The 16384-nt window shown below is 31.3% G+C and overlaps 2 protein-coding genes across 2 annotated transcripts; both read right to left on the bottom strand.

The window, feature by feature from the left end:
- Window positions 1–679: 679 nt before the first annotated feature.
- LOC140058220 (uncharacterized) lies at window positions 680–4964 on the bottom strand. Its single transcript, XM_072103784.1, has 5 exons — window positions 4806–4964; window positions 4429–4524; window positions 4112–4316; window positions 1829–1858; window positions 680–1243 (listed from the first exon to the last, which is right to left on the bottom strand). Exons 1-5 carry the CDS (start codon window positions 4932–4934, stop codon window positions 741–743), a joined length of 963 nt encoding a protein of 320 aa, XP_071959885.1. The 5' UTR covers window positions 4935–4964; the 3' UTR covers window positions 680–740.
- A 348-nt stretch (window positions 4965–5312) lies between these two features.
- On the bottom strand, window positions 5313–9096 carry LOC140058219 (uncharacterized). The gene is made up of 4 exons (XM_072103783.1): window positions 8900–9096; window positions 6993–7238; window positions 5493–5691; window positions 5313–5344 (listed from the first exon to the last, which is right to left on the bottom strand). Exons 1-4 carry the CDS (start codon window positions 9077–9079, stop codon window positions 5313–5315), a joined length of 657 nt encoding a protein of 218 aa, XP_071959884.1. The 5' UTR covers window positions 9080–9096.
- Between the last annotated feature and the right edge of the window lie 7288 nt (window positions 9097–16384).

The following is a 16384-nucleotide window of genomic DNA, read 5'->3' as shown; positions in this document are numbered from 1 at the left end:
AATACAAAGCATTGAACAACCGGGCATACACACACATCCTTAAAAACATAGTGGTTATGTTGGTACTCTCCATGTTCAAACTATAATAACGAATCGTAACTCTTTTAAAGGAGTTAAAGAATAGCAAACTAAGTGTAGCAATGACATCTACTAAATGTAAAAAAAGGTAGGCCATATGCCTAGTTTGGTAAATAAATGTGTGGACCAGTTTTTTGTTACGACTAATAAACTCCGGATCTTTCCAGTTTGCTTAAATGCATGAAATGTTGATTTGGGAAGATATTTTTATTTGTACTGAATGGGTACCAGCACTGTAAAGCATAATACCAAGAACACAGACGGATGTGGAGTTACCCATCGTATGTGCCTGAGTATTACGCTTAGGTGTCATCGCCACTTTTAAGACAATAATGTACTAACTGTATTAAAATTCAGTATTATAAAATCAATTCATAATATCATACCGACATTTAAAACCTATAAAGCTACTAAATTATACTATGCTACTGAATATTAATAATACAACTGTATCACGGTATTGCATAGGTATATGACACTCCCGCATTACATCACAACAATAATGAACAAGAGTAACACAAATATAAAAACCAATGGTGCAATTATGACAGATAGGCCTATGTACTGTAAATTCATCTTATTTGTATAGTATAGTAATGCATAGGTACATTGATTGCAGTAGTGGTGAAATGTAGACCACCGCAAGTCAGCTTAATTTCATTTCATCTTTTCAAAACGTCCTTCTCAACTGATTCAAGTTTATCTTCACTTAGCAACCCTCGTGATTCCAAATCCAAAATCAAACTCCACCTGTCGTCATACTTCTTAAGAACAGGGAAGTTGAAACGTCCATCAAGAGTTTTCATATCTAAGTCACTGAGACTTTTTCCCAGATTAAACAGATTTATGGTATGTGGTGAAAATGACAATGTAGTTTGGGTCTTAAAACTTTGGAAAAAAGGAAGCTTATTTTTAACCATGTCCTCAAAGCCATTTTGTTTAGTTATCTGTATTGTATCATACAGTACAGACATTTTTTGTCGACTCAACAGCCCAGAATCAGTTAACAGTGCTAACAGGTCGAATGTACTGGTAACTCTATTCAACGCTTCAAAGTCGCCTAGCATTTCTTTGAACAGAACTTTCAGTCTGTTAAGGAGTCCACGTTCATCATACCATTGTGCAAATTCTGTAATTAACTGTTTAAACTCATCTTCCGAAAGATCTACATGGTTAAATAAAGCAATTTTACAATATGTAATCAATTCAGCATAATAGGTTAACATGATTATAATCACTGTTGTCATTTGCTATAAGATTGTGATTATAATATAAAGTAATGAAACACCACTCAGTATCCTTGTACACTGTACACTTTATAGTGAACATTTATTATTGTGCATACTTTTATGTGACTCTAGATCATTCTTTCATTATCATAACCATCAATTTCGTTTCCATGGCCTAACAAGTATACAAATGAGAGGTTACTTTATATAAATGTTTTAAACATGGCACCGAATGTTATCAATTGTTAAACGTAAAATTCACTTCACTCATATTTACAGTTCTCTGTTCTATCAATGAGCGACAGTGAGTTCGACTGTAGTGCATTGTAATTAATATCCACTAATCTAAACCACTACAACCAACAAACCTAAACCTCTGTCTACACTATCAAACTAGTTTGACAAAAAAAGTGTGATGTTCCGAAAGAGGGTAGCGATATGCTTAAATATGGTCCATATATGGGCACATCACTTTTTTTTTGTCACATAAAGTTTGATAGTGTAGACAGAACTTAACATACCTGGATATGAACTTGATGCTCCAACAACACCTGTAACAAATACAATTCATATTGTCAAAAATCAATATCAGAAAAACAATACATAATATTTATTTATAAATCGTAAAATCAATGCAAAAGTAAAAAAAATTGAAAAAAACTCAATTCGTAAAACAGTTTTCTAACAAAATAAGCTTTATAATATGTAGAGTTCTATTAGTAAAACAATATGTATGTTTATAAGGTGAGAGTATGTAGGGCCACAACGCAACTCGTAAAATCAACGCACGAAAAACGTAAACATTAACACACAACAATTTAGAAATTAACGCCATTTTCCAAAATATGCTTTAAAACATATAGAACTCCAATAGTAAAATTAACACAAACGTAGAAAGAAAAAAAAAAACAAAAATGATAATATGATATACATATGGTCCATTACAAACATCTAGATTTTAGGTATATTAGCAAATTTCATGAATATAAAACGGGTCGGTAAATTATGTAATAATACCATCATTTAGCAATTACTTGTATTTCTTTCATTCGACTACACCTTTACTATTATCAACGCGTGTATAGCTAATATTTCAGATTTATTTTTTGGCTTAGCATAATATTAATTATACATATTATTTTTAATTTTTAAAAACACAAAATGTTTGTTTCAGATTATCTCTCATAAACCTTTACTAAGACAGTTGTTATTACTAGCAGGCAAGCTATTATTATGTTTAGTTAAATCTAAATTTGGATAGAAACTACAGGAGATTAAATTGCTAAGTTAGCTGACGATAAGATACTTTCGGTTGGAGATAAAAAAAAATATTGAAACTTATTTAAATGAAGTAGACTGGTTTTGTAAGGTTTTTTTGTTTGTTTATGTTCCTTAAAATCACTGATTAACATAAATTGGTGCTTGTATAACGCAATCTGGCTCTTCTAATAGAGTATCTGCTCCTGTTGATTACTATATTGTCCAGTAGGCCTATATGACAAGGGACAATAAACAGAACCTGCATTTACTTGTCTACTACTACCCTTCCATTACATTTTTTCCGTTACTTTTTAAGTGCCCTGGGTCGTCGCAAATGTAAATTCCATTCATGTTTCTGAACATGACATGATACGGCGTAATATCATTTTACTACAGTAATTCATGTTAATTTTATTCCTCGTTTTTAATTTCTTGAAACATATACATACTTTCAACCAAAATGAAAATCAAATGATTGTGGATCTTCAAAACATTATGTTTTGTGAATCATTTAGAATACAGTGAGTTGATGACCCTGTACATTATTTGGTACTTTGTTTGATTACAATAACAAGAAATGCCACAAAAATAATTGAGGTGAGAAGATCAACAAATTAAAAAAGGTGTTAAAAGCTTGGGAAAAAAGAAATGTATTTTGGTAAAATAATGAAATTAAAACTTTCCAAGCTAGTTTACACTACTGCTAGTATATTATATGTGCCCACAAATATTATAGATACATGGTTAGTATTATTTGTAATAGAAACGAGAAAAAATAATAATATAAATTACTGTATGTTTCAATAAATTAACATATAATAATAAATAAATAATAATAAAATTAACATGAATTATTGTAGTAAAATGATATTACGCCGTATCAAGTCATGTTCAGAAACAAACATGGCATTTACATTGGCAGCAAGACAAGTAAAATGCGTGTGCTGTTTAATACTGGACTATATAGTAATCAACCGGAGCAGACTCTATTTTCAAGAGCCAGATTGGATGGCAGAGGATTTTTTCATCTCTCGATTTATTGTTAATCAGTGATTTTACCCAAAAATAAGAAAATTAGAAGCAATGTGTCTTTTATTTTCTTAAAAATATAAGAGGTTCATTCCTAACAGTCCACTCAACATTTGTTTTGTAGAAATCGCTGAATTTTGCTTAGTTTTATTACATAGTTAAGAGTTAGTTAAGACAATTTACCAATATTAATTTAAAATGTGTGAATAATTATTGTATAGTAATTAATTGTAATTTTGTATTGTATATTGGATTTCAATAAATTTAGTATTATTATTTCAATTATCTAACTGCTTACAAATGTTTAGTGACAGATTAGCTCTCACGGACCCAAGTGAAGAAGTTGTAATCAATAGCAATATAGCTATAGACTCTTTTGCTAAGACTCTTAAGTTCCAAACGTTATTTGTTGATATATATCATTGGTAATGACGAATAAAGATGATGAAAAGGATGGAGATTTAATTAAGATGAAGTAATTAAATTGACAAGGAACATAAACAGAAAAAACTTACCTTTAGAAAAATATCGCTTGATATGAGCTGTATTCATAGACGTATCGGTTCCACATGGAACTACATCATTCTTCAAACACTTTTCAAGGTCAACTAAGTGATGTTCCTTTGGATTACAAGCATCGCATACCACACGTAGTTTGTAACCACTACCTTCGTATATGTTGCATACGGTTTGTAGTTGATCCTTCAAGTAACTTAGTACCTGAACACATGGAAGGGGTGTAAAATATTTAATTAAATAATTAAAAATTAAATCATTTAATTTACACTACATTTTGTTTGGAAGTGTTTATGTCACGCATAATAATAATTACCTTCATACAAACACTCGGTTGCAGTTGTCGTTTCTTTGGTTTGGCGCCACCAACTTCTGTGTCATAACTCTGTTCTTTCCTACGATATATTTGAAGCTATTAAGTAATAAAAAAAAGTAAATGTTTGTTGATCAATCTTTTCTTTTTTTTTATTAAAGATGTGTAAACATCATTTGATAATTTTGTTGGTTGATTTGTGTTATTGTAAACATTACTATAATAGATATGTTAAGTTGGTAGGTATAGGTGCGTAGTGCAAGATGCGTTATGCAATCATATACGATACCATAAGTAATAAATAGACCATATATTCTATTGATCTAGTATTTATGTATATGCTACAAAAATAGTGAGATATTTAACTTTTATTGTCCTACCTTAATTGCGTGTGGTTTTTCATTTTCACGCTTAATTTGTACGGCACCTAAACTGACTTTGTGATCTTTAAATTCAAAATCACTACGATTCCGGAACACTTGTGAATCATCACTATCTGTACCCGTCATCAATTCAAGAAATGCAACAACTAAAGTGTGGTACACAGCCTCAGGAAGAAAGTCTTTCGGAGTCAGGTAAATGGATACCATCTGCATGTCATCTTTTGTCACTTCTAGACTAGTATTTGTATAAACTTTCATCTGACATGGAACCAAGAATTCACGGTTACCTTCTTGTACCTGTTATTATAAACATTGGTGATTACACAATATTGATGAGAGAGAATAATATCTTATAATTATCAATTGATGCACATAATACTTACACTCTTCTTCTCATAGAGCAACCGAAACACCCTCATCACTTCAATGAAGATTTCGAAGTGATCTTGGGTTTGAGTTGTCCACAAATAACGTAGTAACTTTTCCTCAAGAATACCTTCTTCGTCAAGTCTTTTCCATAGCGTCTTCATTTTCTTCTATTTACAAATAAGTAAGTAAGTATACACAATAATTACTACAAATTGCTTCACAATTGAAGACTCCAGTTGTCAGCAAAATAGAAATTACATTTTATGTATTTTTTTTCTCATTCTAATACTATGATAATTATTATGATTTGTCTACTTACATCTTCAATATGTGGTGGAAATACTGTGATTACAATTGTCAACATCTGTATCATCGTGTGGAGATTAGTTATTACTGTCTTCTTTAATTTCTCGTCTTTATTGGAATACATAATCTTTCCAATGTCATTCATATACCTTATGGCAACGATGATCGCTTCTTCGGCAATTCCACATTCAGTGCAAATTCGAGAAGCCTAATACAAATGTACATTTTAATAAAACGATTTTTTACTATTATATTGACGAATAAGTAAATATAAACATTGTGATAACAAACTACAATTGTATTCATTATCTATATATACATTTACGTAAGGGCAAAATTATTCGGTAAATCACGCCTTACTTTTAGAATTTTTACTCGATGGTATATAAAGTTGGTTCGTACTTTCGGTACTGATTTTAACCACCTGATGTAACCTTGTTTACTAATTAAATTAAGTTAGACAATTAGTGATATTATAATAATAATAATAATAACCCACAAGGCTTATTTTAACATAATCATTAGATTATATTGATTTAAGCATTAGTTAGTTAATTAGTTTATATTTTTTTATACGGCTCATATTGTATCAATTTCTGTATTTGGATGTATGATGATGATTCGTGGATATTCGGTTGTCACATATAATCTGTTTAATGGTAACAGCATTGTAAGTGTATGATATATTATTTGTATATTATTTTAATCTTTTTTTCGCAAAAACAATGAATAGTTTATTGTGTTATTATGGTGCCGTAAATGTTTTACGTTAATATAATTATTGTATGTTATAATGACGCTCGGTGACGCGGTGACCAACATCGGCAATGAGCTTAAGCGAAACGAAATTGGGCATAAATATATAATAATAATATTGAATAAAATGAATACGTAGTGTATTTTTTTCAAATTAAAAGAATTGAATTAAAAATTAATACATGCAGACACAAACCTACATATTTAGCTATTAATTTGATATGTGATACAATATCATTAATGCGGTAGAGATTTTGTTTTCAAATGTGATACAATTTAAGGAGTGTATTTGGAAGCCTATAACATAAGTAAACAATCACTTGTTAAAAATCCCTTTTTTTAAATAAATTGTAAATCAGAACACACAAAAAATATCATACTAAAACTACATTGTTTTTTCTACAGTTTCTTTTAGAGGAATGCGAATCTCTCAAATACTGAAGGTATTAGTAAGCCACTACCACACACTACCATCTAACAAACTTGATATCGCGACGCAGTCTCTGAGTCGGATTATCTCGAGCACTCGCGAACACGTGATTTGCATAACAATGAACTCACCAACAAGAGGGAAATGGAAGATTAAAAGAACCGACACTCAATTCCAGTATCTTTGGATATTATTATCGCTTTTTTTTGTAAAGCTCAGATTAGGCGTACCTAACTACTATTAAATACTTTGCACACATACACGTGACAATTGTATGAACACGACACGGGTACTGCTGTTACGAAAGCACAATCAAAATTTACCTCATTAAATGAAATGCATAGTCTTGTTTTTCCAATTTCTTGCAATCTTTCCTGAAAATCAAGCCACTTTAGAGGAATGACCTTCGCCCCTATTACATTCATGTATCTAACAACGTTCCTCTTAAGTTTCTCAATACCTTCGTGTGATTTCACCGTGTTGTTGACCATGTACATTTCACGATCTACATGCTCGGCATATTCCATTCTTTCCATTTTAGCAAAAATGGTCTTATACATATTCTGAACCTTCAAAAAATGACAGTACATGTATTAATATTGTTACAGTTTACGTTTATAAAAAATTAATAATTTTAATTTAATATATTGCAATGTGTGTTTAATGTTGCCAACTATGCCTATTGCTAAAGTCTATCAAATTTATAAGATTCAATGTTTAATGTTGTTTCAGTGGAGTACTATTTTTAATTAGGAAATCGTTTGTACATGTACAATATATGCATAGCTGTCCAGATGATACGAAGCTAGATAACTGATATTACGTGGTATGTCCTATGTTGATACACACTATGCCTACAACCACGGTCGTATCAATATTAAAATAAACTCTAAATTTATCTTAATGCAACCGTTTGGTTGTGGTGTGCGAATACAGTATAATACGGTTACGGGGTATCGTGCACGATTCATTTTGAATAAGCATCTACTGGTTCATTACTACGATTGAATTGAAACACTTTGTGAGAAAGAAATATTTTCGGACACACACTAATCAAGCTAAAGAAAACATTGTTGGCTTAACTTGAAATGTATAAAGTTGATGAGTCTAAGAACACTTTGATGCATAAGAGCAAATTCGGCAAATAAAAATAAGAATAGTGTCAGTCGAACACAATTCTATTTTGAAACTAGAGAGGGCGTAATTTTAACCTCTTCAATTTGGTCGCCACGAGGTTCAGACATCCACATTTTGTAAGAAAGACATTCAATCTACCCTCCCGCCTACACCCTCTTACATAGTTTATATTCTATAGGGCTATTTTTCTCGGATGTGATGTTGATTGCAATGTATATTTGATGTATGTGTATTATTGTTTCAGACGTATCTTAGTGTCAAAAAACTGTTGACATTTTGGTGCATAGCATGCAACACAAAACATTCATTTAAACACATATAATTATCTTATCTTTATCATTATACACGTTGTTGATTGTTGAAGCACTAATTCCGGCACTGATCAAAACTTAATTACACTCTTCTGATATTATTATTTCTATTGATGATTGATTGAAATATATATTTATACTGGGTTACCTCTTCAGTCAAAGACTGGTCTCCCAGAGGGCCCAGTTGGTGATCAGTGGCTGTGATGTACTAATACACCGGGGTAACCCCCTACTCGTCTCGAAAGATGTACTAGGTTCTTTAAAGTGCACACGAGCAAGTTGTGTACACTGGACCTACGTTTATAGTCCTTATCCGAGAAGACTCGTTCTACCACCAGAACCATGGAGTGAGTAAGCCTCGAACCTCTGCCGATGTTATGGCTACGTGATTACGGTTCCACTGTCTTAACCGCTCGGCCACTCACCCACTATGTGATAGATGTGTGCTGATTATTTCCATTTTCTTGGGAAACCGTTATCCAAACGCATAACAGTTATATTGATGATTTCTAAGAACTCATAAATGTATACAACATTTGTAATTCTCCCAAAAAAAAAAAACCAGGAATATTATTTTTGATAATAGTGTAATATTTATTCTATTTTACATCTTATCTGTGTATCTTGTAATACTCAACGTTATGACCATTGCTCTTCATATTATATTAATTATGTTTTTACATACTAATACTTCAGTAAAACACTGTTATAAACTAATAGACCGAAGTAATCAATATATATTCATAAATCTTTATATTTCATTAATTTATTGTGGCTATTACCTCTTTCAGCTTTTCTGATTTTGTCCCTGGCAATTTGTCTATATGAGTAGCAACCAAACTGATGGGAGGCGACTTTATCACTTTGCCATCAATTGAAATGGTGTTTCCTGAAGCATGTTGTACCACAGTATGTTCATATACTGACCTTACCCAGAACAGAATTATGTCCAAATTAGTCATTCCTAACGGACCCTAAAATGAAATGTAATATAGATTTTAAAAGGATAAAATTATACTGTATTATTTTATATAGTCAACGTCAATTATAAACAATATTCTAATATTAGATTTTGATAAAATGAGCATAATATTACGTACAGTACTTGGTGAACTTACCAATGCTGGATCTCGTCCTTTAGCTAGTTCGTCTAATTTATCCAAAGCACTAAACGCAATGCAGTACGATGCTGTATTTGTGAGGAAAAACTGAAAACAAAACACATTGTAATTGATGTATATAACACTTTTTGGAACATCATTTTGGCGGCTGGAGCATTCTCTACCTGTATGGAGGACAACTTGTGGGTAATAATACTAACGCTATACACATGTAGGTTGTTTCAAATTCACTTTTAATTTGAAATGTTTACTAAAACAGAATCTTTTTTATGGTATGTGCATGGTGGTCTATGAACTATTTGGCACCTATGGACGGTCCGATTATGTTTACAACAATTAAATGAAAAATGCTCCAATTGCCAAAATAATAATTAGAATATACCTCAAATGTATTAATGATAAATATATAAATGGTTGATTGGTAAATGTTATCTTATGTAATGTTAAAAAGATAATGCTAGCTATATTCGTTTTATTGCAGTGCAAAAAACGCAAGTACGTTGTGAAAGATACGGACAGCAAGATTTACGTAACGCAATATTATAACAGCATTGTTAAATAGTTAAAAAGATGTCATAAAATGTACATGTGTTTGTCATTAAGCTTGTGTTGGCACACGATATAATATAATAATGAAGAATTATTCATACTGAAACTATAAGGGGATGTTTACGTTACCGCAGAAAATGTTAATATAGATAGCCATCACCGCAAATAATTTTTCAATTTAATACGTTTGTATGGAATATACAATTACGGTAACGGTAATATCGATATTACGCCTGCCTATTAATTTTAGGGATAATGTCAAATGCAATGTACATCCTATTTACATACTTTAATAATACTACTTATATTAATAATTAACATATTGATAAGCACACCCTATGCGTTATGTAGTAGTCCAATTGACCAGCGTAGTCCCATATGCTAGTTATTTCATTTGGAATATTCTCTGAATCATCACTTCCTATTTTACTTCTTATAAAATCTTCGAATTTGTTCCAGAGGCTCCGGTTTTCATTGCTATCTACTGCAGGATAAACAAAAACACATGTAAACAAAAAGAATTTGATCGCTGTCCAGTTTTTCAGGAATGCTTCTTTTCATTAAATGTTAATTAGATAGACATTTTTGTTTGGGGGGGGGGGAGGAGGTATCATATTTGGTTGTAGACACCTACATACATGTTTCGAGAAACATTACCCATCAGTGTGAATCTATTTTACCCTCTTTATATTATGTCAAGTTTTTTTTAAATACTATCCTATGATTTACTATTGCCAGTACTTTTCATTTCTATTTTTTTTTTATGTCTTGTTTTTTAATTTTAATGTCACGTTTTTTTAATGTCATGATTTTAAATTGATATTAATCATGTGGTTTTTTTTACCTTTTGGTAATCCTAAATAAAACTGTTAAAGTTCACCATTTTTATACTATCGTCTAGGTTTTATTCCTTAATATCCAATCATTAATCTACAGTTTCGTTTATCATAATTGATAAATGAAAGGTGAATACATTCAAATGTTAACAAGCTTCCATTATTGTTGCTGTACATACCCTGTTTTAACTCTTTGTCAACTTTTTTTGCTAATGCATTTTCACGCATTTTCTTGGTTAGCTCAGAATCTGTACAAATAAACTAATTGGTAAAAAATGAAGATTGTATGCAAAGATGTTGTTTAAAGTTTATCAGAAAGACGGAGTTAATTTTAACATATATCATGCCTATTACTATGTGATGTCAGTCATTTAAGCCTTCACACAACGCGGTGTCTATTCCTGATACAGAGTTTATCAATGTTAAAGTAATATAGATATAGATTATAAAGAAAGTAACACAAACATTTACAGTTTTGGTAATCAAATTATCTTTACCGTTTTCAACTTTAATATTCTTCCATTTACTCTCTCCAGTTGCTTTAAACACGGTAGCTGTAACTATACCATCTGTCGATGGTTCTTTGGGGTTGAATCTATTGTAAACATGTACGTTGAAGTTGAAACAAAATTCCTTAAATATTTTTAATCCATTACATCCAGCATTTAAGTTTAACAAAGTGAAATTATCAAACTAGCTGATACAAATCAATTTTAAAAAGATTTAGATTATACAAATCCAAGAGAGGCAACCAATAGTCAACATATTACCCGTATGCATTTACGTTGAAATAATTGATTAGGCCTAATAATATTAGCTTATGTTAACACATATTTGTACCAATTGTATTTTTTTTTACCTCTCTCTAAGCATGGACTTTACGCAGCTTGTCTTACCAGCGCCTTCCTTCCCAAGAAACATACATCTTGAATTCACAACTGCAATTTTACCATCTTTCAATTCATCTTTATATATCTTAATAGCCTCTTTACCCATGGCAAATATTTCTGGAGGAACTAGCAGTTCTGATTTTAAATAATTAAAAATACGCATAACATACAGGTATTATTTCGATTTTCGCATTCATGGTTATATGTAAAATGTAATGTATGAATTACATTTGTTTTTAAAATTCAAATGTGTATTGCTAATATCGAGAACATTTCGCTTTAAAGTTTAATCAACTTTAATTTAGTTTACTTAGTTAAAAATGGCATTTTCCACAAAAAGTTACGAGCGTACACGCGTTTACAAATTTGAAATGCAAAAAATCAATTTCTAATCATATTTCTACGCGTTTCATGTAATTTTAGGCATGTCTAAAATTTCCACGTGCGTCCAAATGTGTTCCCTAAAAACATCTTTTTTCGTGTGATTTATGTTTTTCCAGCCTTTTCTAGTAATTTTACCAACTTAAAAAAAAATTCGACTTAAAATCACGTCATACGAGCACGTCGAATTGGACAATTTGCGCGCGTTTTTGATGAAAAAGTTAAAAAATGTGTCAAAATTATGCTTTTTTTTAAACAGCCCTAGATTCTAAACAAATTACATATTCTGGAAGTTGATAAGTTTTAGATATCGAATAATGTATCAATATGGCTAACATGACATTGTGACGTCATCGTATGGCCACTCGAATATAAAATATAGAATGTTTGTCTCTTTCGTCATAGCTTTTTTTTCTCTCTTTTGTGGGGGCAACCCACTTTTGCCATAGCTCATCACATTTAAAAGAGCGCATCTCCACTTATCCGTATTCCATTTCCCCCCATAATTGTATATTATGTAGGTCAATCAATTATCTTTCGCATCTTTTACCATTTTAAAAATTGGGATGACGTCAGCATGTGCAAAAGCGGGAATAACTTTGGTCATTTATTTTCAACATTCCAATAAATTGCAATATGTTATAACTCCTCATGATCAAAAGTTTTTCTGGAAGCAGTTGAATTGTAGATACGAATTCATGTACAAATTATGTCCATCGGATAGTGTGACGTCATCATATGGCCATATGGTCATATGGTTGAATTATAAAAGTCGTATTTTCATATTTTGCGTCATAGTTCGTGACATTTAAAAGAGTGCGCTTCAATATTCTACGTATCCAACTTTCTTCAACACGTTGTTATGCTTTTGCTATGATAATTTCCTTCAAAAATTGCTATCTACGTATTTCATGTTGTTTGATGACGCAATCATGTTAAAACTTTCATATATGCTACACTGTATATAACATATACAGTGTATTTTGTAAATAGTGTTATAATACCTTAATGATATAGGTACCATTCAACACTCTAAACATATAACATAATTCATGTCATAGGATGGCATAATATTTGTCGACGTTTATATTGTTTAACGTATGTGGATGTGGCGTGTCCACGGATAACTCGAACTCGTCAAAGTGACGAGTTCTAATAATTTAATATAATATTTTTAACTTACTGTCAAAATACTCTAAAATCATCATTTGTTTCGTTTGTTCTATTTGCGTATTTTCTTCTAAAATAGATACTGCTGTTTTTCCTTCCTATAAACATAAAAGTAAATTAAATATGTAGGTCATTCGCGTACTAAACAATTTCAGCCCACTCTATGCATCATACACGTCAGATGTGTTATTTTCGCAATTCTGGTTAAAGTTGATGATTCTGGAGTGATTCCCATGATGATGTAGTCATCTGGGAAGCTACTTTTAGTATAGCCAAGACAAATGTATGTGCTTTCGAATGTTTTCAAATTGTTTGATAATGATCGAATTGGTAAGTTTACTTACATTTGTTTCTAAATAAGATAGAATTATAAACATTTGAGGCCAGTGTATTATAAAAGGATTATTAAACGTAAAAAACATCAGTACCATATTATTGGAAATTATTCAAAAATTAGTACTGTATTGTGTTAAGGAGAAGTTGAGTTTTTTGCAAGATGCAATAGTATGAGATAGTTAGGTTGTAATTTACCTCCGCCAAGGAGGTATATGTAATCGATCGCGTTTGTTTGTTAACAGGACTACTCAAAAAGTAAAAAGTAACAAGATCTTTACCAAAATAAATGTACAGATATATATGTGGTCAAGGACCATTCCATTATATTGGAACCATTTGGGACCATGGTCGTAATTCTGGACCACATTTTAATATACTTTTCAGACCTTCTAGTGTTAAAAGAAAGTACAAAATTTTAATATAAATAAAGTAACAAGTAAACTGAAATTGTACAAACTTCATTTTTGTACAAGACGCAATGGTTTTTTTTGTGATTTGTAATTTTAAAACATAATTTGATTTAATGTACACCTGTTGATGCCAGTAGTTTAAGAAACCAATTTGTTTTCAAATTCACTCGTTTGATTTTCGCGTTGCTGTTCTATTGTTAGTCAACTGAAGCTATTGTTAATTGAAACGCGTGTTACATAACCATTACACTAAACGCGCATACACATGTTTTTAGTGAAATTAGCCTAAATCACAAACAGCATTAAGACACACACAAATATAAAAATATATTTTTTTTCCCGGAGAAATCTTATGTAGGAGAATTTTGGCAACATTAAGCGGCAAGATGGAATGGAGAAGAGAGTGTTGGAGGCTTAAATTCCAGGGAAGAGAAGAAGAGGAGGACCAAGATGCAAATGGGAAAATAATATAACAGATGTGTTTGGCTCTATGGAGCAAGCAAGTAGGATGACAGAGGACAGGAGACGGTTTCAGAATGCTGTTAGAGAAGCCACGCTCTGATCAAGAGTTTGCTTTGACGACGACGAGGAGGAGAATTTTACAGTAGGCGGATGTATGCACTTTTGGAGTGACTTTCTAGTTATAAGTAGTATTCGTACTGGAATAGAAACGTTTGAAAATTCCGCGGCGTGTTCTTCCTGTCATAATTCATTCGTATCATTATTAAATATTTTGATGCCATTGTTGTAAGTTACATCACACCAAAACATTACATTTTTAAATGGGGTAAAAACAGATAAATACACATAATTTACCAAACTAATTGTACGCCTTTTTTGACTTAAAAAAAGTAAAAAAGATATGATAAGCCCGATAATAATTAACTATCATTACCATACACTATATACTATTTAATTTAAATAGTAAAAAATCCATTCCATACAAAATAACTGCTTCCTCAATCTGGTTATAACTCAGGCAATAATAAACTACGTCTCTTCAAAGGGAACTAATTCACCCAATAAAGTTATTGTATTTAAAATTAATGTTAACAAATTTATTTTGTTTTTAACAGTATTTCCAATTAAGTTTAAAGTAACATTTAATGAAAGGCATTTTTGTACTAGTATATAGTGTACATGCATGGCACATGGGCGACGTAGTCAATTTGCTATAATTTGGATTATGTGTTTTTGAAAAAACAAAACAACTATAATTCAAATGACTGTTCATGCTGTGGGGTGTTTCAGTCCTATAAAGAAATTATGATCATGGAGTTTATACAAACAGGTTATTGTAGCAAATAGTTATAGTTAGATTATGATAAATAATACACAAATATATTGAAATAAAAGGTTTTGCTGGTGCCTATGTTGTGGACGAAGACTGAATTATATAAATTTTCTGTGCATTCCTTAATTTTGAAATGTTAATGAAAGGTAAAGAAAAATCCAAGAAAAGAAAAAATAAATCATAATTGTGTAGTTTAGGTTAATGTGAACATTGTTTTTTGTCATTATTCTAAATTCAACAAATCTATAATGACATGTCCACATAAAACTATTTAAACCATTAATAATTTCATTGCTCAATATACCAATCTCACAATAATTGTAGGATCTTGTTTAATTACTACTCAATAATTATTGCAGCAAGTCATTCTAAATAACTCAATCAATCTATATATAAATTTACGTAAGGGCAAAATTCGGTAAATCGCGCCTTACTTTTAGAATTTTTACTTGATGGTATATAAAGTTGGTTCGTACTTTCGGTACTAATTTTAACCGCCTGATGTAACCCTGTTTACTAATTAAATTAAGTTAGATAATTAGTTATTGACGATTAAAACGAATTTAGGTTAAACAATTTGCCCCAAATAGGGGTGTTTTCCGATCGTGGTATACACTGTCTAATGGATGTCCATCTTGAAAAATACCCGCCACAAAAATGCGAGGAGGCTTCGCATTTTCCTATCTCCTCCTACGATAATTGTTTTTAATAGCTGAAAACCGGTTGAACAGCTCGAGTACAGTATCATAATGTTGAAGACAGGCCGATTTTCTTAAAAAAATAATATTTTGATAGATTTAATATACGTTTATGCAAATGTATTGATTTGAAATGAATGGAACATTCCAATCTCTGTTCCACAAGTGTCTATTCCCTCAGGCGTCGTAAAGGCAAGTACTGTATACTCATAACAGAAATTCGATCCATTTTTTTTTCAATCTGTGCTGCAGAGGTTGGATATAGATATTTGTTAACGGATAATGAGCTAGCGTTTTAAGTCGCCGTATATTATGTACAAATCTTTATTATTGCAGTTAAACCACCCACATGACAGCATCACCCTTCCCTCACTGGCATGAGTAGCGTTGTAAAGCCAGTAGAAGATAGGCCTACGGTGCATCACATGCCCTAAACGCAAAACAACTTTGGTGGGTAGGGTTAGGAACCAACTTAAGTATGAATTGGCTCTAAGAAACAATTGAAACCCATTAGGCCTATCATTAAGTTGAGTTAGATAATTTAATATTTATTACTCGAATTTATGATTTGCCACGAATAGG

Source organism: Antedon mediterranea, chromosome 9 (genome assembly GCF_964355755.1).
Source record: "Antedon mediterranea chromosome 9, ecAntMedi1.1, whole genome shotgun sequence".
Classification (NCBI taxonomy): domain Eukaryota; kingdom Metazoa; phylum Echinodermata; class Crinoidea; order Comatulida; family Antedonidae; genus Antedon; species Antedon mediterranea.
Note: the sequence above shows the minus strand (reverse complement) of the source record. Positions and strands in the feature narration are given on the sequence as shown.

Bases quoted from the DNA above. Each gene is read 5' to 3' on its own strand.
- LOC140058220 (XM_072103784.1), bottom strand. From the start codon at position 4,934: ATGACGGGTACAGATAGTGATGATTCACAAGTGTTCCGGAATCGTAGT. The intron at 4,525-4,805 runs GTAGGACAATAA...ATTACTTAATAG, and splicing joins AAAAACCACACGCAATTAAG to CTTCAAATATATCGTAGGAA. The intron at 4,317-4,428 runs GTAATTATTATT...CCATGTGTTCAG, and splicing joins AACCGAGTGTTTGTATGAAG to GTACTAAGTTACTTGAAGGA.
- LOC140058219 (XM_072103783.1), bottom strand. From the start codon at position 9,079: ATGACTAATTTGGACATAATTCTGTTCTGGGTAAGGTCAGTATATGAA. The intron at 7,239-8,899 runs GTAATAGCCACA...CATTTTTTGAAG, and splicing joins AATCAGAAAAGCTGAAAGAG to GTTCAGAATATGTATAAGAC. The intron at 5,692-6,992 runs GTAAATTTTGAT...CATTTGTATTAG, and splicing joins TATGCATTTCATTTAATGAG to GCTTCTCGAATTTGCACTGA.